General features: G+C 53.0%; 2 protein-coding genes across 4 annotated transcripts; one reads left to right on the top strand and one right to left on the bottom strand.

Moving 5' to 3' along the window:
- Positions 1 to 281: 281 nt before the first annotated feature.
- SNCB (synuclein beta) lies at positions 282 to 7,933 on the bottom strand (the record flags this gene model as incomplete). 3 transcript variants are annotated; one of them, XM_082837517.1, is made up of 5 exons in its annotated part: positions 282 to 314; positions 664 to 753; positions 4,613 to 4,731; positions 4,942 to 4,983; positions 7,813 to 7,933. In XM_082837517.1, the coding sequence occupies 5 exons, from the start codon at positions 7,931 to 7,933 to the stop codon at positions 282 to 284; spliced, it is 405 nt and encodes a 134-aa protein (XP_082693643.1). The 3 variants fall into 3 exon arrangements, with proteins under 3 accessions (XP_082693643.1, XP_082693645.1, XP_082693644.1); XM_082837519.1 differs by lacking the exon at positions 664 to 753; XM_082837518.1 differs by lacking the exon at positions 4,942 to 4,983.
- Positions 7,934 to 19,015: 11,082 nt separating this feature from the next.
- EIF4E1B (eukaryotic translation initiation factor 4E family member 1B) lies at positions 19,016 to 22,987 on the top strand (the record flags this gene model as incomplete). The annotated part of the gene is made up of 7 exons (XM_082834999.1): positions 19,016 to 19,078; positions 19,913 to 20,082; positions 20,380 to 20,475; positions 21,090 to 21,153; positions 22,121 to 22,234; positions 22,369 to 22,508; positions 22,873 to 22,987. The coding sequence occupies 7 exons, from the start codon at positions 19,016 to 19,018 to the stop codon at positions 22,985 to 22,987; spliced, it is 762 nt and encodes a 253-aa protein (XP_082691125.1).

The raw sequence follows: 22,987 nt of genomic DNA, 5'->3' as shown, positions 1-22,987 counted from the left end.
CCGCGCAGACACTGGATGGGATGGGATGGGGTGGGGAGGGGGCAACATAGGTGGGGCGAGGCTACCAGCCGTGGCCGCAGCCCCGGCCCTGTCCACGCCCCAGGGTTGGTCGCGGGCAGGTGAGACAGACAGACTCTAACACAGGCTCCGAGGGGGCGCCTCGGAGCGAAGGAAGATCTCGTGTTTTAAGGGGAAGGGGTAGAAGGACAACCCTGGCTCTGGGAGGCGGGGCACAGGACAGGGAAGGGATTGTGCTGCTGATGGGGGGCCGTCCTGGGCCCTTACGCCTCTGGCTCATACTCCCGATACTCCTCCTGCATCAGAGGGATGGGGGTGGAGTGGAGAAGAGCAAAAGAGGAAGGGGTTGGAGACCAAGTGGCCAGGCCCGGCCCAGAGACCCCTACCCCTCAAGGAGGAATAGTGCATGTCCCTCTCCCTGGGCAGAAGAGAAACCTGGAAGTTGGGGACATCTGGGATGTTCTGGGCAGGGGTGCCTGGCGCCCAGTGCTAGGCCCCATCTGTCCTCCCTCCCTGTTGCCACCTCTGGTGTCTGGGTTCTAGAAAAGGGGGGCTTGAAGCTCCCAGGCCTAACCTTATCCTGCCAGGAACCTCCCACCCCAGCTGGGGATGCCCAAAGCCCCACCCAGCCTTGACACCCCTCACCTGGGGCGGTTCCTCATAACTCTCCCCTTCTGGCTCCATCAGGGGCTCAATCAGCGGCTCCTCTGCAGCTTCCTGGGCCACTTCCTCTGGCTGCAGGCAGAGAAGAGACAGTGCCCATGAGACCAGCTGGTGATGCCCCTCAAATTCCTACCTTGGGAAGCTTTTGGTTGTTGGGGGAAGGCTAGGTTTTTTTGGCAATGCAACCAGAATTTTTAATTAAATTGTTTATTTGGAGTGCCTTGGAAGTGGGATGGAGGAGTGAAATTCCTCCAATTATGGCTTGAAGCTGGGGGTGGCGAGGGGGAGAGGGCTCTCCATACCCCTCTCCCCAGCACGTGGCAGCCTCCTGTGCTCCCATCATATGGACTGGGTGGGATGGGGAGATAGATGGCACACTCAGTCACCCATTTATCCCTACCCTCTTTGTGTCAGCTCTGTGAGGGGGTGCGTATCAGGTCCCCAGAGATAACCCTGGAGGGAGATGGAGGCTCAGGGACAGGGCTGAGCAGGGGCTCTGAGCCATTCCCCTGCCACTTTCCACCCATCCCTCCCCCAGGGCCCTGTGTGGCCTGGTTTCTTCAGCTGTTGCTATTTTAAGATAAGCTGGAAGCGACAGCTCATGGTGTTGCTTGGATGTGTGAGCTAAGACTCTCCCCTCCCCACTGCATCTGCTGTCCAGACCGGTGCAGACCAGCAGGCACGCAAATAGGGGGCTGCCAGACACATGGTCAGTCCCCTGTGGGCGAGCACATGTATGTGCACAAACATGGGACTGAGCTGACTGCACACGTGGGCACTCACAGTAACCTGAGGTCCAGGCACGGCTGCACAAGGCCACGTGTGGGGGAACCTGTAGGCAAGGGGCACCCCACCTCCCCCACTTCCACATGTAACCACTGTCCCTCCCTACTGGACAGAGGTGAGAATCTTGGGACCCTGGAGGGCTGGCACCTCTACACTCCAGTTGCTCCGGCTCCATCCAGGCAGCTTCAGCTCCTTCACATTACCTGTCATGGGCCCTGTGGGCACATGAGTTTACACTCCTGGCCTGGCTCACTCCCCAGTTACAGGTGGGTCCATCAAGGCCCAGGAGGGGGGAAGTGTTAGTTTGCCCAAAGTCACCCAGCTATGACCAGAACCCAGGAAAGAAACAGACTATTAAGAATCCTAGCTCTGCACATTATTGGGAAACAAATGTCCAACAACGGTAGAATGGATGTGTGCTCTGTCATCCTATCACACAGTGGTTACTTCACCTCAAGGATGGGGAACCACAGTGCACACCACAGCATAGTTGACTCTCACACTTACTGATGAATGAAAGAAGCCAGGTACAGAAGAGCGTGTGCTCTAGGATAACATTTCTGTGAAGCTGAAAAACACCCAACTTATTTGTGGTGATAGAAGTCAGGAAGCAATTAGCTGTGTGGGGGGAGACAGGGCCAGGACAAAGGTGAGGAGAGTCAGGTGCCTGGGGTACAAAGGAGACCCTGGAATAAGCATCCTCCCTTAAATTTTGTGCCCCAGATACCTCACTTCTCTCACCCTACTCTTGGCCCCGGGAGTAGGGACTGGGAGGAGGTGTAAGGGAGGCTTCCAAGGGGCTGATGTTCTGTGTCTTGATCTGGGTGCTGGTTACTTGGGGAGAGTTGAATTTGTGAAAATTTCATGGAGCTGCGTGCTTTCTGCATGAATGCTGTACTTCAATAAAAAGTTCACTTAAAAACCATCCTAGCCTGGCCATTCACTACCTCTTTGGCATTAGGTAAGTCATTTTACCTCTGATCTCAGCTGCCTCGGGTGGGAAATGGGATGGTGTCTCTGCTTTGTATGCATATGGGGAGGCTTCTATGATAACGTATGTGAGCAGACTGGGAGGTAGAGACAGAAACTTGCGCCCCCAGCTTGCATGGGCTCTCCATGGGCCAGTGGCCCCAAAGGCCTGGCTTTGGATTGTAAGTCTATGATCTTGAGCTCCCTTGAGAGAGGAGGATTGAAGTGTCAACAAGTGCTGGTAAGAGGAAGGCAGCCTGAGAGAAATGGTTCTGTGCAAGGCCCCCACCAAGCCTTGAGCTGAGAGCTCAGGCCCAGACCTGCCTTCTCTGCATCCCAGCTCTCAGCGCTGGGCCTGGCCCTATGTTGGCACCAAGGGACTACAGTGACATGAACCTGAGCTTATCCTCCCAACCACCTTCTCAGGGGGGCAGTCAGGATTTGTGATCTTGGGCAAGTCATTTTACCTCTCTGAGCCTCAGTTCCTTCATCTGTAAAATGGGCTAATTGTGATGCCTTCTTTACAGGGATGTTGTGAAGATTCAATGAGTGACTCCACATACAATATCTAGAACAGTGCCTACCCACACAAGAGATCAGTGAATGGGAGCAATCACTGGAAACATAAGGATAAGAAATGGGAAGTCACACAGCTGATAAAGTGCAGAGACAGGACTTGAACCAGAGCTTGAGTCAAGTCCCAGCTTTCAGACAGGGGAAGGAACCAACTGTGCAAAATGTCTGGAGTGGAGGGTGCTGTGGGATCTCCTCAGCATGGATACCCTCATGCTGAATGCACTCTGATCTCCTGATCACGCTGAAGAAAGCCCCACCCCCACAGAGGTGGAGTCTGCACTTACACGTGGACAACACAGAGCACCCCATGGGAGGCGTGTCTCTACAGACATCATATAGACCCACAGAGTGCACTGTCCTAGCACACCTATGGTGACACAAGACCTTGGGGGTGCACACAGGCTGACCATGTGATCGTGGGGCCATCATCTCTTACTGAGCACTCACTATGCCATCCAGGGTTTTTACATCAGTAGTTCTCAAAGTGTGATCCCTGGACCTGCAGCATCAATATCACCCAGGTACTTGTTAAACATGCAAATTCTCGAGCCCCACAGACCTGCTGAATCAGAAATTCTAGGGGTGGGACCAACAGTCTGTATTTTAACCTGGCCTCCTGGTGATCTAATGCACACTTAAGTTTTTGAGAACCTCTGAGCTACATTATCTCTAATCTACCTAAAAGTCCTCTTGTGCTCATCTCCCCTCTTAGAGGCAAAGAATCAGGCTCAGAGACATGATGGGACCTGCTCAGGGTCACACAGGAAGTAGTGGAGTTAGGATTCAGATCCAGCTCTGTGGCGCTCCAGAGCTCACAGCTCTCACCCTACAGCATGTCCTAATGAGGTATCTGACTTCCTGCACACGTGGGTAGCCGCCACCACTTGCCTGGGGTAACATGTCTGCACAAATGTGTGACACACAGTTCACCCCTCCCCATGGCCCACTTCTGCTCATGCCTGCCTCAGGGCCTTTGCACGTGTTCTTCTTACTGCCTGAAATATACTTTCCACATGGCTTGCCTCATCCCTTGGGTGTCAGCTCTAAGGTCACCTCCTCAGAGAAGCCTTCCCAACTTAAAGTAGCCCCCTCACCCCTTGACTGTCTATCTCCTCACCCTTGTCTTTTCTTCATAGCACATACCCCTGTCTGAAACCATCTTGCTTACTGGTTAGCTTTTTACTATATCTTCTCCCACTAGAGTGTCAGCTCCATGAACGTAGGAACCTATTCTGTCATAACCCCTAGAACAATCCCTCTCTAGCATGAATACTTGTTGACTGAAAAGACATGAGTGAACAATCAGTGACATATGTGGATGAGGCCAAAAGTAGTCCAGATGACTCTCACAATCAGGATACATGTATCCAGCCAGATCTGGGTCACAGTCACGGGGAGTGCCATGCCCGTACACAGCTTCATGCAGACTCATTCTGAGCTGCGTCTAGCAGGGCCCTGCAGAACGTGAGGCAAGGTGGCTTGTGCCCCAGGCTGGCTGGGGGAGCAGGGAGCCTGGTGGCAGGTTTATGGGTGTGCCTGGCACGTGTGTGTGTGTGTGTGTGTGTGTGTGTTGTGTGTTTGTGTTGGAAGGATAGCTCACCTTCAGATCGGTGGGAAATTCCTCCTTCTTCACCAGGCCTGTGGCTGCTGCGATATTCCCAGCCCCAGAGAACACAGCTCCTCCCAGATGAGATGCCTGCTCCTTGGTTTTCTCAGCCACTGCGTCAGGGAGGGGGTTGGGGACCAGGGTGAAGCAGGCATAGATGCCACCCTCCTCCATAGTGTCCCAGGGCCTGCCTTCCCATGGAGCACACCCCCAGGAAGCCTTAGGGGTGCCCTCTTCCACCACCCCTCCCCCGCAGTCTCTGGGGGCCAGCCAGATCCCAGGCCAGGGTGAGGACACAGGGCTGAGCAGGGCTGGGCCGGTACCTGAGGCCACTCCTTGTACAACCCCCTCTCGGGTCTTGCTTCCTATGGGGACAAAAATGAGCACACATAAGGGCTCTGAGCCAAGGGAACAGACTCCAGCAAGCACAGTGGTTACAGAGTGGGCAGAGGGACCCAGTCAGCAGTGGGCATCCTGGCCGTTCACTGCCTCCTTGGGCTCCCAAATCCCACAAGTGCCCCCCATGCCTATATCCTCAGGACTTCCAGTTCTCCCCACTCTCTGTCCCCTACCACCCCCACCTGATATGATATCCACACCTCTGGTGGATGTTGCCTGAGCGCCAGCACTGGGAAAGCACTCTACCTGCGCCGGTTCATTTAATCCTCTGCCCAGGATGGGAGCAGATGGGGGTGGAAGGGGGGTGGAACTGGGGGCGGGGAAAAAAGGCTCTGTATTTGGAAAGGTGCCCCTGGTGCCCCTGATGCATAACTGCCCACATCCTACCCGAGGACACTCACATCCCAACATTCCTCGCTCCATTTCTTCTAAAGACCCTCTTCTAACTAGAGTGCAAATCCCTCCTTCTGGCCAAAGTTGGGAGAGTCTTAGATGCAGAATGGGTGTATAAGGGTGACGTGAAGATGGTGACTGACACCCATGGCATTGGCTGGGTCTTTCCAGGAGGGTAGCGACTGGGAAAGGCAAGACATCCTAACCTGAGGTGGTGGGGGGTGGATGCCCTCAGGGGAGTGGGCTGTCTCCCATCCTGAGGATTTGGCAACCCAGACAACAACTGACGGAGCCAGAAACGGGTGTCTGGGCCAGCTGAGGCTGGCAGGAGGAGGGTGCAAGAAGACAGGATTCTCAGGGCTAAGTCCAGTTAGACCCAGAGACTGGCAGGGGTCAGGGGTTGTGCATGCACATCCATTTATTCCTCCCACAAATGCTTGTTGGCACCTGCTCTGATTCAGGTTCCAGGCCAATGGCTCACTGTCAGATGGAGGAAAGAGAAGAGCAGAGTTGGTGCCCTGGACCTCAAGCAGTGGGGAGAGGACTTCCAGCCTCCAGGGGGTGCGTGATGGGGGAGGGGGCACTGCCTGGGTCTTGACAAATGGGGAGCAGGTGGATATGCAGAAAGGAGGCTGAGGAGGGTGTTCCAGGCACAGGGAACCATGTGGGCAAGGCATAGAGAGGTGTGTTTTCAGGGCCTGAGCGGAGCACATCAACGGGGTCTGTGTGCTCGAAGCAATGGAAACTTAGGCAGGGCCACAAAGCACGTTGAATGCTAGGCTACAGGGAGCTGAGGCTTTGATGAGTAAGAACCGGGGGTCATCAGGAGTTCCTGGTCAGGGGGAGGAGTAGGAGGTGCCCATCTAAGGGGAAAGGGAGGGGCCGAGTCTTTTAGCAAGGACACAGTGTCAGGGGTGCCAGGGGTCCACAGGAGTGAAAGGGCTGAGGGAGAAGGGAGGAGGGAAGAGGGAGGCCAGAGCTGGGGTCCAGCAGGTGTGGGCTCAAGCCTTCTCCCAGTCTCCATCACCTCTGCCCTAGCTCCAACCACTCTCATCTGGCAACTATGTTACCACCCAGCAGGCCTCCCTGCAATTTGTTCTGTCCCCAGAGGACTGAGGGACTTTCCATACTGAAGTCAGATCCTGTCGGTCCCTGGCTTACAGTCTATCATGGCAATTATAATAATGCTTTGCCCGGGCCTGCAGGGGCCACTCATGAACTGGCTCTTGCCCACCTTTCTGATCTCATTTCCTACCACTTCTTTCTGCCCTCTGCTCTCGAATCCAGTATCCTTCGGCCCATTCCAGGGCCTTTGCACCTGCTTTTCTGCACCCCCTTCCCAACCTCCTTATTCTTCGGGCTCAGCTCAGATGTTACCCTCTTTGTTTACCCTACCAAAGTGGCCCCCACCCCAGCCACTGGATGTCAAATCCCACTACTGGAATACTTGGCATCACTATCAGGCGAGCCGGCACCTACCAGCACATAGTAGGTGGTCAATAAGTATTTTTCGAATTATCACAACTCCAAGTCTGCCAAAACCCTGGGCAAGTTAACCAGCCCTCTACAGCCTGAATAGGAGATAATTCTACGGACCGCACAAGTTAAGCCCTGAATCAGCAGACAGAATTCAATCAGTTTCTTGCCTCCCTTTATGCAAATGATCCTGCAGGCTCCCTCTTTTTTCCCACTTAGGGTGAGACATTTTAACCACTTGGCCTTTCTCCTGATGACAGCTGTCAGCTGCAAGGAGGGTGCACCCAGAGGAGAGATGCCAGTGGTGGAACTGCTGGGAGGAGGGAGACCCAGAGAGCGATTCAGAGGTGGAAGTAGCTGGAGAGGAGGGCTAGGAGGGAGCCCCAACAATACTGGGGGGAGCACAGCAAGGGGAGGGGGCATTTTGGAGCCCATAAAGCTTGGCTCAAACTCCAGCTTCGCGTTTTATCAGCTGTGACCTTGACCAAGATAGTTAAACCTCTGGGAAGCCCCAGTTTCCCCGGTCTGTGGATGGGTAGGGAGCATTAAATGAGGTAATAGATGTTATGGATGTATTTCACAGGGTACTTGGCAGAGAGTAAGGGCTCAGCACCAGGTAACTATTAATAATGGGAAGAATAAGGAAAAGAAGGCTGTCTCCTTTGATCCCCGCATTGGTCCCTGGACTTTCAGCTGAACCCCACCCTCACCAATCTTTCCCCCATTCCCCCTCCGGTCAGTCTCATCACTGGCCCAGGTTCCATCACTGGCTATGCCTTCAGTGACCCCTGCTGACCCGGCCCCATCTGCTGACTCATATTCTCCTGCCCAGACCCCCCACTCCCTCCTTCTAAGGACCTCGGCTCCACTCCCTGCACCAAAGGACACCAAACCCCTGCACCCCGGAAGCCCCGCCCCTCGCCCACCAACGTAGAGGACACCCTCCTTGGTCTTCTCCGCGGCCTCGGTGACCCCCTGCTTGGTTTTCTCCGCGGCGGCCACGACGCCCTCCTTGGCCATGGACAGGCCCTTCATGAACACGTCCATCCTGGCGGCCTGAGGAGGGCGAACACACGGGCACGGATGTGCTGGCCCCGCATTCTCATCCCAGCCCTTCCGGAGGGACGCTGGTGTCCCCTCCCCTCCCTCCTGAGACCGAAGGCGCCCTTCCGGGTCCGGAACCCCCTCCCGCCTTACCCCCTCCCCAGCGCTAGGCCACAGGGCCGCAGCGAGTCCTAGCGTCCTTGAAACCGGGGACGCAGGAGAGGCCACCGCCTCGGTTATCCGGGGCCCTGCAACCTGCAGCCCCGCGGAACCGGAGTGCTGGGCAAGGCGCGAAGCCCCGGGGTCTGTCTGTACACACACGACAGAGTCACACGGCCATGCACACAAACATACTCCATGGACACGCTCACGTGCACACACAGGACATGCAGGCGTTCAAAAGCGCACGGACACTCTGACACACAGGGGGCACACGGCCGCGGACGCACGTCCACACGGCCACCCAGGCAGTTGCAGACACCGAGCAACAGAGACACATATCCCGGGGCGCACACTGACACGCACCCATCGGCGTCCTCTTTCCATTCTCCAGCCTCTTCCCCATCCCATCCAGTTCCCTCTCCATTCCCAGCCCTTTCCTCAGCCCGGGTGCCCGGAGCGCGGCCGCCTCACCTGGATGCGGGTTCCGGTCTGGGGATGGAGCTGCGGTTGCGGCTGCGGCTGCAGCAGCGGCAGGCGGATGCAGGGGCTCGGCTAGGATGGGCTGGGGTGGGCTCGGGGCCGATGGGGGATCGGGCCGTGGCCAGGCGCTCAGTTTGGTCTGCAGCAGGCGGGGCGTGAGTCCTGAGCCGGGGCGCAGTAGTGCCCTGGCCTTGGGTGCGTCGCCAGCCACCTCTCGCTCCTAGCGCCCTGCTCGCTCGCGCGCTTCTGCTCTGGCTGGGGCGCTGCGGCAGCTCTGAGCTCAGCGCCCCCACTGGCGGCCGCGCCACCCCTCGGCCTGACTGACAGGGGGCGGGGAGGGTGACATCTCCGCGGAGCCCGCTAGCCTCACGGGGCGGGCCCGGGACACGCCGCTGGGGAACCCGGAGCGTCGTCAGACTCAAGTCCTGCTCCCAAGAGTCTAGTCTGGTGAGGGAGAAAATGCGGCGTGCTGAGTAGGGACGTGCAGTTGGTTTTAGAGTTCAGACCTGTTTGGATCTCAGCTGTGGTTTTATTAACTGTGGGACCTTGGGCTACTCAGCTCTCCTTTCTGAATGTCAATTTCCTCTTCTGTAAAATACGGATGGTTCATTCAATGAACGATTATTGAGCGCTTAGGTGCCAGGCAGGTTTGAGGCTGGAGACAGTGGAAAAGGAAAACAAGGTCCCTTGCTCTTCGAAGTTTACAGTGGTGAGTTTCTGCGTGTGCAGAGATGGGTCACAGGACAGAAAATAAACGTCAACACTTAAACCAAACAAGGTTATTTCAGCTTCTGAGAAGTGTCATGAAGATGATGAAATGGAGATGAACCAGAGTTACTAGAGGAGGGGCACTTGAGACCAACTGGTCAGGGGAGGCCTTTGTGAGAAGGTGAATGGGAGCAGAGACCCCAGAGAGGCGCCAAGGCCAGGATGCTTGAGAGCAAGATCCATAGGGAGGGAACTGCAAGTGCAAAGGCCCTGAGGCAGGACTGTGCTTGGGAACAGATAAAAGACTGAAGAACCAGGAGGGAGGGAGAAGGAGGTGGACATGATCCTTTTTAGTGTGGTTATGGTCTGGATTGTCAAAATGGCCATAGAGTGCCAGGCACACATAGGTCCTTAGTTGGTATATGACAGAATTATGCCCAAAAAGCTGTGGTATCCCAGAGGAAGGGGACTCTGACAGCTCAAGGGAGTCAGGGAAGGCTGTACAGAGGAGGTGACATCAGAGCTGGGCCATGTGTGATTTCATCTGGCAGACAAGGGAGGAAGGGAATATTAGGCTGTGGACATAGCATGGGCAAAGGCACTGTCGTTGGAAATGCAGGGTGTGTGAGAGGGCAATCAGGAACCAGACTACGCAGGGCCTGGAAAAAAAAATGTTCCCAGATTGCCGGTAGAGCTGCAAATTGTCACATGCTTTTTGGAAGGTGATTTGGAAACATTTACCAAAGACATAAATGCATGCTCCTTTGGAGCCAACAGTTCCTCTTCCGGGAATTCATCCCTTGGATCTCTACTCATACAAGCACACAAAGACATTTGTGCAAGGATGTTCACTGCAGCCTGGTTTATTGTAGCAAAAAACTGAAAATAATCTAAATGTCCCTCTGTAGAGGACTGGCTAGTTAATTGTGATTCATCCACTCAGTGTGACTCTGTACTGCCATTAGAAAGGATGGGCTAGACCCATGTGTACTGATATAGGAGTGTGACAAGACATGGTGTGAGGTGAGAGAAGTAAGGTGCCAAACTGTAATGTGTGGAGCTAGGCAATTAAAAAAAATTATTTTATTGAAGTATAGTTGATTTACAATGTGTTAATTTCCATTGCACAGCAAAGTGATTCAGTTATACATATATATATAGATATATATATACACATTCTTCTTCATATTCTTTTTCATTATGGTTTATCACAGGATATTGAATATAGTTCCCTGTGCTATACAGTAGGACTTTGTTGTTTATCCATTCTATATATAATAGTTTGCATCTGCTAACCCCAAACTCCCAATCCATCCCTCCCTCACCCCCTGCCCCCTTGGCAACCACAAGTCTGTTCTCTATGTCTGTGAGTCTGTTTCTTTTTCATAGATAAGTTCATTTGTGTTATATTTTAGATTCCACACGTGAGTGATATCATATGGTATTTGTCTTTCTCTTTCTGACTTTACTTCGTATGATAATCTCCTAGTCCATCCATGTTGCTGCAAACAGCACTATTTCATTCTTTTTTATGGCTGAGTAATATTCCACTGTATACATGTACTACATCTTCTTTGTCCATTCATCTGTCAATGGACATTTAGGTTGTTTCCATGTCTTGGCTATTGTAAATAGTGCTGCTATGAACATTGGGGTGCATGTATCTTTTCGAATTATAGTTTTCTCCCACTATATGCCTAGGAATGGAATTGCCGGATCATATGGCAACTCTATTTTTAGTTTTTTGAGGAAGATCCATACTGTTTTCCAGAGTGGCTGCACCAGTTTACATTCCCACTGACAGTGTAGGAGGGTTCCCTTTTCTTGTGGAGCTAGTCAATTTTGATACAAGGAAAATACATACATTCACACAGTTATATATAGACACCTTATATATAAATATAGACATCTGGATATACAAAGAACACACCTGCAAGGACTTCCAAAACACTGTTAACAGTAGTTGCCCCTGGCAAATGGAATTGAGAGAACTCAGGGAGAGAAGCTTGTACATTTCATTACCTTCCTTCTTGTGCTGTTTGATTACTTTTCCTTGAATAGTATTTTACTTGTGTAATTTTAAAAGCTGGCATGGGGAACAGCATGGCCTCTCATCACTGAAACTGTCTCCTTCTTATGTCTGGGGGATCCCGCACCTTATGAGGCAGAGCCCATCTCCCCACTCCAGGAGCTGACGATGCTTTCCCAGCTTTCCTTGCTGCCAGGAAATGTGACCTCAGCCCCAGACTTGGAACCTGAACCTAGTGCCAGGAAGAAGCAGGGAAGGAGGAGAGTGCTCTGGTGAAGACAGGTGGTGGTGATGGTGGTGGCAGTTCCTGCCAGGGACCAGGGGCAGCACTGCTTTTGGAAGCATCAGTCACCAATAGGGCAAGCTGTACTGTCTGTACTCAGCTGTAGCATCTGGGGAGTCTTCCTGGGACTGCTTGACAATGTGATTTGGCCATCATTCCAGGCTGCATGGTCTCCAAGGGGACTCTGGCTTTCCAGGAGAGTTTCTGAGCTTCCCACTAATGGATAATAAACTCCTTATCTGTTTAAATAAGCCAGAAGTGATGTTTATAACTCTTGACTAAGATCCCCTGAATGTCAGATGAGGAAGGACCAAACAGTAGGGAGGAGAGAGGAGGAAGAGAGAAAGAAGACCATACGAAGGGTGTCTGTACTCCCTATTTTAGGAATTGGGAAGTCACTGAAGGATTTTAAGTACAAAAGAGACCTAAATGAGACTTGCATTTTATGGGGCCCAAATGGAGGTGGGTTGGAGGGGGACACTGCTAGAATCAGCAAGAGCAGTGAGGAGGCTGGGTCAGAATCCACTGGAGGAATGATGAAGCCTGAACCAGGGAAGCCTCGGTGAGGCTGGAACAGGACTGGAGGGGAGACATGAGCACCACTGAGGACATAACTTATTAGATGTTGGGGAGGAGGGAGTGAGATGAGTTCAGGAAGATTGCCAGGTTTCTGGCTTGGACAATGGGGTGAGTGATGCTGCTGCAAAATGAAATAGGCATTGAGGGGGTGGGGCAGCTTTGGGGAGTGATGGTGAGTTTGTCTGGGGCACACCAAATGTGCAGGACGAGGAGTCCAGATGAGAGTTGGACATCTGAGCCCAGAGCTCAGGAAGTCACTCCAGGCTGGCTTCAGGTATCGATTTGGGCCATGGTATAGTGGGAAATCTTTAATACATGGCTTTCTAAGCAGGGAAGCACCTTGATTTGTAGAGTTTGCCCATACCCGTGGTGTAAATTCTCCTGCTGTGGTTGATTTCAAGCTGTCACTGTGATGTCTCTGAGCATTTCCACCATTCAGATAAAATAGATAAAAAATAATCTTAAAAGCATAGATAATAGTAAAATAACTAGGAAGTTATGTTTTGAGTGTTTATTATCTTTGTTTTGAACATATTTATATAATCATAAATTTATATAACTTAATTTTTAATAATGGCCTTAACACCTGGCTCACAAAATTCCTGAAACTTTGTTCTCAGGAGCTGGTCCAAGCCAGCCCAGTACACCATTGGATTTGTAGTCATCTGCATAGAGGTGGTGGCTGGAGGATGCAATTGCCCAGGGGAACAGGTAGAGTTAAAAGAATGGAGGGACCAGAACGGAATCCTGATTTACTGCAAACTTCCTGAGTTCCAGAGCCCAGGGAAAGCCTGATAAGGAGCAGCACAGAGAGGAGGAGAAACTGGAGAGAGCGGTGACAGGGAAACCAAGGGATTAGAGGACAAAATGTTACAGGGAAGCCAAAGCAATGAGTAGTAAAGAATCCTCGAATGGTCAGCAAGCAGTCTGTGGGGGAGTTTAACAGAAGCAATAGGAGGTGCTGGGAGTCCACGAGGGAAGAGGTACCTAGGGAAAGCCTCCAGAAGAAAGTGACATTCAAGCTGGGTTTTTTTTTTTTTTTTTTTTTCAAGCTGGGTTTTGAAAGATGAGAAAGACCTTACAAGTGGTGGTGAACTTTCCCAGCAGATGATCCAGCAGGTGGAAAAGTCCAGAGTGTAGAGGGAACAGAAAACAGGTTGAAATCTGAATCAGGTGGGAAGTTCATTTGGCTGCTAATCAGAAGCTTCGGCAAAGCAGGTGTTTATTCTTTCACTTAAAGAAGTCGTGCTACTGCAGTAGGCAGTCCATAGTTGGTGTGATGACTTCACAGTCCTCAGGGACCCAGAATCCTACCTTCCTGTTCTACCATTCTCAGTACCTGGATTCGACCTTCAAGGCCCCTTCAACGCCCAGGGTGGCTGCTTCAGTTCCAGCCATCATGTCTATGTAGAAAGCAGGAGGAAGGGAAGTAGGCTAAAAAGAGTACCTGCCAGTTTTCTGTCTCTTTCTTAAGGAGTTTTCCCAGAAGCCAACAATTTCTGTCTACTTCTCATTGGCTACACCTAGCTGCAGGGAGGCTGGAAAACTCTGGTCATCTTGCTGGGCTTATGACTTCCTAGAATCAAAGTATGAGAAGGGGAGAATGGTTACTGGTGAGCCACAAGCAGCTCTGTCACCCCTCCCAAAGTTTTGCCCCCAACTTATTATTTTTAAAAACTTCAAACATAAAGAAAAGTTGCAAACATAATACAATGAACAAAACCTTCAGAAAAGTTGCAATATTAGCACAATGAATACCCAAATATCCTCAACTACATTTGCTACATCTTTGTTTCTCTCTCTGCATATGTGCTGTCTCCAGAAGAAGGTGGCATGGTTACTGGGCCACTACTTCCTAGCACAATGGATTCTTTACCCCATGTCACATGGCCAGCCCCCCTATAGGGCATAGGATGGCAGAGCACAGGCCCCTGTGTCTCTTTCTGGCCAGGCCCTAAACCTGTGAGTTCTCGGGGCCCTCTCTTTGTTTCTGTTCTCTCTCCACACTGGAAAATGGGCCGCTCCACTCCTCTCTTTTCTCTCCCCTTCTTAAGAGTGTACCAAGGAGCACAGCTATTGAAGCTTCTGGAGAGGAAAGGCTGGGAGAGTGTGAAGAAGGGTTTGGGAGAAAATCCCAGCTGGAGCAGCAGGTGCTCTCTTAAGAGAATCCTAGGGATCCTAGCTTTGCCTGGGTTCTGCAAAAATCCAGAAGTGTCTTTATAACTCTGAGTGTGGTGCCTGACAGTGTGATTGAACATTTACCAACATTATTGCTGTCCGGGTCTCAGGATGGGGAGGAAGACAGGCAGGCGGGATTGGGGTGCTAAGAACAGAGCGGGGGTGGGTGGGTGATACTGAGTGAACACCTGTGTGCCAGGCACTACATCATTAAGCCCTAAAATCAATCCCTTAAAGCAGGCACTTTCATTCCCACTTGACTGATGAAAGAACTGACACCCAGAGAGGGAAAGTCATGTAACGGGTCATTGGCCTCTATTCTTTTCAGTCGGTTTTTCCTGAGTGCCTACTCTGTTCCAGGTACTGTTCTAGGTACTGGAGATTCAGCAGAAAACAAGATGCATGAAGTCCTTGCTCTTCTAGAACTTACTATTCTAGAAGGAGGCAGCAGACAATTAACAAATGAACTAGTGACCAAATAAAATGCCTTAGATTGTGTCCCTTTTGTCAAAATCAGTGACATTCACCTCGCTAAATCTAATGGTCAATTCTCCCACGTGACTCTGATTTCTGGGTCCTTGCTCTGAGCCAGGCCCTGCTCCAGGAACTGGAGAACAGAGTCGTGAGTAAAAGAGGCCCTGGGGACCTTATATTCTAGTACCAGAAAGCAGATGATGAGTAAAATAAATAAGTAAAATATAGGGTGTGTCAGGAGGTGATAAGTGCTTGGAGGGAAAGCGAAGAAGAGAAAGAGCATGGGGGTGCTGGGGTGAGGCTGAGGTTTTGACCAGTTAAATGCAGTGGGCAGGGAAGCCTGGCCTGAGGTAGGAATTGAGGGAGCGGCCAGAGTAAAGTCCTAAGGCAGGCGTGGGCCTGGCACATTTGAAGACCTGCAAGGCGGCCAGTGGGTGGAGTGAGTGAGGGGTGGAGAGTAGCGGGGAGGGAAGGCTGAGAGCTGGTGGGACCTTACAGACCCTTGTAGTGTGAGCTCAGGAGTGATGTGATCTAACTTTCCTTTTTAAAGATTGCTGTGTAGGGAGTAGATTGTTCTTGGGCCAGGGTGGAAGCTGGGACCGGTTTGGATGCCATCACCATAGTACAGGGAAGGTGACAGTCCGTTTGGGCTAGGGTGGTGGCAATGGAGATGGAGAGAAGCAGCTGGATCCTGGATATTTTGAAGGTAGAGCTGAAGATGGGTTACAAGAGAGGAGTCAGGACCAGTCCAGAATTTTTGGCTGAGCAGGTGGAAGGATGGAGAAGATTGTGGGAGGAGCAGGTCTGGGGACAGGGGAAAGTCAGGAATTCAGCTTTGGATGCAATAAGCCTGAGCCAGATGCACATTAGATACCCAGGTGGAGCTGTGGGCAGGCAGCTGGATGTGCTCTTTGGGATTTCAGATTGGGGCCACAGGTGCACCATACTCGTCACATTCAATGCCCGAGACTGGGTGAGACCGTGAAACAGCAAGTGTTGACAGATCAACATCTGTCAACACTTAGTCCTGGGGCCTTCCAAAGCAAAGAGGAGGAACCATCAGCTTTGTTCACATCTTTAACCCCCATCGCCTAAAACAGTGCCTGGCACAAAGTAACTGCTAGGTCAGTATTTTTTGAATGAATGAATGAATGAGTGAGTGGTGCTAAGTGCTAAGAAGGAAATAAAATGGATGCTGAGTTAAAGAGTATATGGGGGACTTCCCTGGTGGCACAGTGGTTAAGAATCCACCTGCCAGTGCAGCGGACATGGGTTCGATCCCTGGTCCAGAAGATCCCACATGCCATGGAGCAACTAAACCCATGCGCCACAACTACTAAGCCTGCGCTCTACAGCCCGCGAGTCACAACTACTGAAGCCCGCGTGCCCTAAAGCCCGTGCGCAACTACTGAGCCCATGTGCCGCAACTACTGAAGCTCGCGCGCCTAGAACCCACGCTCCGCAACAAGAGAAGCCACCACAATGAGAAGCCTGTGCGCCACAACAAAGAGTAGCCCCCGCTTGCCACAACTAGAGAAAGCCTGCACGCAGCAATGAAGACTCAATGCAGCCCAAAAAGAAAATAAAATAAAGTACATGGGGGAGAGTGGTCTACTTTAGATAGAGTGGTCAGGGAAGATCTCTTTGAGAAGGTGGAATGAGTCAAGCCCTGAAGGACAGGGAGAAGTCAGTCATATAAAGAGTTGGGGAGAGATGTCAAGTGCAAAGTCCCTGAGGCAGGAATGAGACTGGCCTCTTGGAGGATCAGCCCTGTAAGCCTGGATCGTGCAGGAACTTGCAGTCCCAGAACCTAGACTTTGGATCACATCCTGGGTATCCTGGAGAGGTTTAAAGAGAGGAGTTAAGTGATCAGACTGACTGTTTAAATAATCCCTCTGAGCCACGTGGAAGATGTTTTGTAGGGAGGCAGGAGTGGAAGCAAGGAGAGTGTTAGGAGAGAAAAGGCAGTGGCCCAGGCCAGAGATGGCGATGCTTGCTGAGGTGAGGGAGGGAGAGTAATGGGCAGATTCGAGATATTTTAGGAACAGAATGGCAGGATTGGGATTCAAGAGCCTCTACTTGTTCAACCCCACTGTGAAAATGTCCTCCACAGATAGACTTGGAAGGGCCTGGGGTAGGGACCAGAACCCCATAGGGCTGGGGGGGGGGTTCCTCCTGGGGTCTCTTCATAGTCACCCAACGCCAGACTCCAGGGGCTGCCCCACGCTGGAAGACGTGGAAGATGGTGGGAAGGGCTGCTGTGGCTGCTAGGATCATCCCATGCCAGGCTCTGGGCCAGGACTCTAAGGCAGCTAAAACCATGTCCGGCACTTGGAGAGGGTCCTTTTACCCCTTTTTCTCCATCAGATCTGGATTCATGATCTCTCCCCAAGCCTGGCCCTCCTCCAATGCTTCTCCTGTCCAAAATTCTTCAACATTCCTCCCACTGAGAGGTGGGATTGTGTCCCTGTTGTTGAATGTGGGCCCTGGGACTCAAAAAGAGTACACTGGACATAAAGCTGTGCCAGGTTTCAGGCTGAGGCCTTAAGAAATTGGCAGCTTCTGCCTCTCATCTCTTGGGACATTGGTTATAAGAACCCAGCCACAATGCTGTGAGGAAGCCAAGTGGTCACATGGAGACGCTACATAGAACTGTCCCAGCTGACACCCCAGTTGAGGTTCCATCTGTCAGCCAGCAAAGACCGCCCCACTGTGAGTGAGAAGATAGCCCCAGCCCCAGCCTGTAAGCCACTCCAATCGATAGGGCTTTGGAGTAGAGATGGGCCATCCCTATCGAGTGCTACCCAAATTGCAGTTCTGTGAGCAAAATAAATGATTATTGTAGTTTTAGGCCACTCTGTTTGGGGTGGTTTGTTATGCAGCAACAGGGAGCTGGGACTTCATGCCCACCTCTCCAGAGCCTATCCACAACCAAGCACTACTGAGTCTTCCTTCTAAATACATGTTCTCTTCATCTTCCCTGCCACCCCATTTGTGACCTGGACAGCTACGTCAGCATCCAAGTAGATCTCCTCCCACTCGCTCTTAATTGCTCAGGGTCTGTTTCCTGCACAGCAGCCAGAGAACTTGCTAGAAAGCCCATCTGATTACCTCCCCAGCCCCTCTGTACCCACTTGAAGCACCCAATGGCTCTCCACTCTCCTAAGATCAAGACTCACCCCCCTTGCCCCCTTTAGGCATCAGCGACAGTGGTGGTCTTTCTTCTCTTCCTCCAGTACCTCACGGGCCCTTTGCCCCAGAGCCTCTGCACGTGCTGCTTCCACTCCCCGAGATGCCCTCCTCCACCTACCTAGTTAATGCTTGCTCAAATGTCACCTCTTCTGTGAACTGCCTCTGAGTCGGTGGTTCTTGAAACGGGGTCTCTGACCAGCATCATCAGGGAACTTGTTAGAAATGCCAATTCTCAGGCCCAAGCCCTGTGCTAAGGCATCAGAAATTGGGAGGCAGGGCCCAGTGGTCCGTGTTTAACAAGCCCTGCAGGTGATTCTGATCCATGCTCTTGAGAAGCCCTGCTCTAAAGCCCTCAGCGCAGGTCATGGATTTTGTCTTCTCCCATCTGTGAATTCCTCTCCTTCACAGGTCTGCATTTATGATGACACAGGTCTTTGTGAGATTACCTGATGCCTGGCTCCCCTGATAGACCAGAGCACAGGGGACACTCATCTTCTGCTCCTCACTGCCTCCTAGGCCTAGGCCTGGCACACCCTGGAGCTTAGGGATGTGGGTTGAACAGATATTAACTGTCGGCCTCCAGGTGGTCATGGGCTTCTCTGGCTGTGGGGTAGGGGAAGGGACTGGTCCCTTACAGAGCTGGGACCCTCAAAGTGGACAAGGGGAGGGTGAAAAACCTTAAGAAGTTTGGGGAGCGTTCAGGCCCTGAAGAAAAGGCTGCTGTTCAGAAGGCAGGGAAAGGGTCTCCCCAGCCAGAGCTTTCCCTCCCTCCCTCACCTCCCCAGTCCCTCCTCCACCCTGGGGTAGCCCTCAGCTGACTGCTATTGACCACTGAGCCAGGCCTTGTTTTGTGGGCTTTACGTGTTTTATATCATTTAATACCTAAGCTTCTGCGTTGTGTATCATTAACATTCCCATTTTATAGAGAGGGAAACTGAGACTCAGTGAGGTTCAGGTACTTGGCTGAGGTCAGGGCAGGGAGGACTTGAACCCAGGCTGTATGACAGGTGCACTGGCCCTCGCCATCCATGCCCAGGTGGAGAACACTCAGATGGCCCAGGAGGTAGGAAGCAGGAGTGCAGTGGGCCGGCAGGCCTGTGTGGAACCTTACTTGCTCTTCCCTAAGGCAGCGTCCGCTGTAGCAGATTGGGAGAAGGAGGCCTCAGTGTTGCCAGACCTCTCTAAAATTTCAAGAGCAACCAAAAATGTGGATTTTTTATATCCTCCTTGTTTCTAAATAATCACATTAGAAAGAAAACCCTTAGGTGCTTCCAGAGACCAGATAAATGCCTGTGTCAGATGACATTGATGGTGAAATCGAGGGGGTGAATAACAGCAGAGCCAAAAAGGAGACACCACAATGTGTGTATAAGGTCTCGGACCTGGCCCTGCCCTGCCCCCCTCCCCCATGTCAGAGTCGCAGCTTCTGCCATGTCTGGGACGGTCCGCTTTAAATTCAGCGTCCACCCTTGGCGGGATGCGGTTTCACTAAGGGCAGACCCCTAATACTGACCCTTACCATCGTGTCTCAGCCCCCAAATGGCCAGCACCATGTGGGCGGAGGCTAGGTCTGCCTCGTCACAGCTGTGTTCCCAGCCCCCGGGGTTCCGGTGCTCACTAAATGCTTGCTGATGGAAGTAATAGTGTAAGCCCTTCCCCCTCTGAACACCCCACTCCCCCACCCCTACGCTGGCTCCTCCCAGTCCCCTGTCCTGGGTGAGCGGGGCGGGGCGATGGTGGGTTAAAGGCCGCCAGCTGGGGACCCCCTCGGATGCTGGGTGCCCGTGGAATCCAGGCTGTAGCATGGCTACTGCGCACTCTGTAAGTCCACCCGCCCGCCCCCTTGGGCAGCGAAGGCTGGGGCTCACCGCCCACCTTGACTTCTTTCTTTGGCCAGGCCAAAGAGGCTGAGGGTGGAATCCAAAAGTGGAAGAAAGAGAAGGAGGAGAAAGAGAAAGAGGAAGAGGAGGCAGCAGCGGGGGTGTGGGTGGGTGAGGAGGCTCTGAGGAAGGCCCGGGCCGAGGGCCCCGTGGAGAGCAAGCTGGAGTTGCACCCACTGCTGAACAGGTAGGCCCTACTCTTGGCCTTGGAATCACTTCCTCATCTGGGAACGGCCAGAGCTGGCCTAAGACTTGGGCTCTAGTGGCCCTTCCAGCCTTAACCCAGTTGAGATTCTGGGTTAAAGACCCTCACTCATCCCCTGGCCCTTCAGGATAACTGGCTCCAGTCACCTTGGGCGGCCTGTGCCCCAAATCCTATCTCCCTGTTTGCCCTTGGAGGGACAGGGCTTCCCTGCCAACCTAGCTGCTGCTGGGGGCGGGCAGGTGGGTGCACTCTGCTTCCTCCTGGCCCGCCCTCCTCTAGGTGGTCTCTGTGGTTCTTCAAGAATGACTGCAGCAGGGCCTGGCAGGACAACCTGCATCTGGTCATCAAGTTTGACACCGTGGAGGACTTCTGGGCGTGAGTGTCTGTCCCTCATGGAGGAGGCTGGGGCCATAGTGTTCTGAGCTGGGGATCCTTCGTAGACCCCACCCCTCCATGGAGCTGCTTTCTACACAGCTTTCCCAGTCTTCCCTGGGGCCTTGCAGCATCTGCTGAGGACTGGGGCTTGGTGGGTTCTGCAAGGAGGTGGCGGGGGGATTGGGCTGGGGCACATCCCCCCCGAAGCCTCCTTGGGACCCAGGGAGAGAGCCTGGGAAGTGGGAGAAAAAAGGAGTTGACCCTGACTCTGCTGCTCCATGCTTTGTGACCCTGGGCAAGTTCCTGCCCCTCTCTGAGCTTGTCTCAGCCACAAAGTGAGTTTTAAGGCTGTCTCAGTGTCTGTGGTGATCCAGTGAGGAGATCTGAAAGGTGCTTCACAAACCCTAGAGGTGGGTGAGAAGGTAGGATTTGAAGGTCTGGACAAGTGGGGATGGAATTCCTGGCAGGGGGCACCGGTATGAGCAAAGGCTTGGAGGCTGGAAGGTGGGTGGAAAGCAGTGGGGTCTGGTAAGAGATTGAGGGGTTCTGAGGCCAGTTGGAACCAGGCTCTAAAAAGCCTGGACTTTCAGCCTGGGGTGGGGGCCTCTCTCCAGGATGTACAATAACATCCAGCTGGCCAGTAAGCTCTCTTCCGGCTGTGACTACGCCCTGTTCAAGGTAAGCCCTGCTTCCCCACCCCCACCCTGTCCCCAGGGCACAGGGGGGCTGATTCTTCCCAGCTTCCTCCCTCACAGGCGTTTGGGGGTGGGGTGCCGAGGACAGCCTCCCTCAGAGTCAAGTATAATTTCAGATCAGAGGACCGCTCGGCAGAAGCATGGACAGAGTGTCAGACCTGAGCTGTACCTTGAAGGACAGGGGAGGGGGATGAAGGGGGAACAAGGAAGGAGTCTAGGTTTCTGGCCTGGCTCCTTAACTAGGGAGGTGCATCAGAATTGCCCCAGGACACTCATCAATGTCTAGGCCTGTCCCTGGAGGTGCTGTGCAGTGGGGCCCTGATATCAGCATTTAAAGATTTTCCTTAGGTGACTTGTTTCCAGCAGCTGAGCCTGGAATGTCTGCCTTTGGCCACACTGGGGTCGCCCCAGATGCTTTCTTTTTTTCTTTTTTTTTCTTTTGCGGTACGCGGGCCTCTCACCGTTGTGGCCTCTCCTGTTGCGGAGCACAGGCTCCCCACGCGCAGGCTCAGCAGCCATGGCTCACGGGCCCAGCTGCTCCGCGGCATGTGGGATCTTCCCAGACCGGGGCACGAACCCGTGTCCCCTGCATCGGCAGGCGGACTCTCAACCACTGCGCCACCAGGGAAGCCCCTCCCCAGATGCTTTCTTAATCACCTCCATTTGAACTCTCATATCAAGGAACTTGGTTCAGTACAGGAGACAAACACACACCCACGCAAGGCTATGTGAGGTGACAGATGTTGAGGCTTAGGGGCCCATGGGAACTCACAGGAGGGTCTGGGGGGCTGAATGGCTGGTAGAACCTGCTTGTACAGGAGGGATGAAGGCAGAAAGGTCCTGGCCTGTGGAGGCCTACCGAGGGGCTAGAGCAGGACCTGGGGAGGTGGCCAGGCCCTCACTTTCCTCTGAACAAAGGGAGGTGGTTGATCTGCAAGCCTGCCTCCCAGGATGGCATTGAGCCCATGTGGGAAGACAGCAGGAATAGGCGGGGTGGCCGCTGGCTGGTCAGCCTCGCCAAGCAGCAGCGCCACAGTGAGCTGGACCACCTATGGCTGGAGACGGTGAGTGGGGGACTGGGCGGGGAGGCTTCCCAAGGGAAGGGGCTGGGCTGGTGTGTAGCGGTGGTCTCAGGGTGGTGGGGGCAGACTCTGTGCCCACCAGGAAGCCTCATCCTCCTCCTTTTTTTTGGCTCCAGCTGCTGTGTTTGATCGGGGAGAGCTTTGAGGAGCACAGCCGGGAGGTGTGTGGGGCCGTCATCAACATCCGAACCAAGGGGGACAAGATTGCCATATGGACGAGGGAGACAGAGAACCAGGAGGGCGTGCTGCGCATTGGGTGAGGGGTATCTCTGGCACAGGGTGGGGGCTGGGTCTCTTCTAGGAGAGAAGGGGAAAGTAGTGGAAGGGGTGTGGTTTGGCCTGCAAGGGAGACCTCTGGAACTCTGCATGCTGTCTCTCCCTTCTTTCTTCACCACTTGTGTAAAGGGTGTGGCATCTCAATTTCAAACTGTTTCTTAACAGACCTCTTCTCCTTTGCACTAGGCACATTTTGGGTTTCCACATGGGTAAGACAAATACAACAGGAGTTACTGTGGTTGGAACCAGGGTAGGAGCTCTGAGCAAAGGACCCAGGGTCCCACGTTATCTCCAGGACCCGCTGCTGACTGCCTGTCTCCTTTCTTCTCCCACTTACCTCCCAGGCGTGTCTACAAAGAGCGCCTGGGACTCTCCACAAAGACCATCATTGGGTACCAGGCCCACGCAGACACGGCCGCCAAGAGCAACTCCCTAGCCAAGAACAAATTTGTGGTGTGA

This window comes from Leucopleurus acutus (genome assembly GCF_964270905.1).
Source record: "Leucopleurus acutus genome assembly, chromosome: 3".
Classification (NCBI taxonomy): Eukaryota; Metazoa; Chordata; class Mammalia; order Artiodactyla; family Delphinidae; genus Leucopleurus; species Leucopleurus acutus.
The sequence above is the reverse complement of the archived record's forward strand: the minus strand, read 5'-3'. Positions and strand labels throughout refer to the sequence as shown.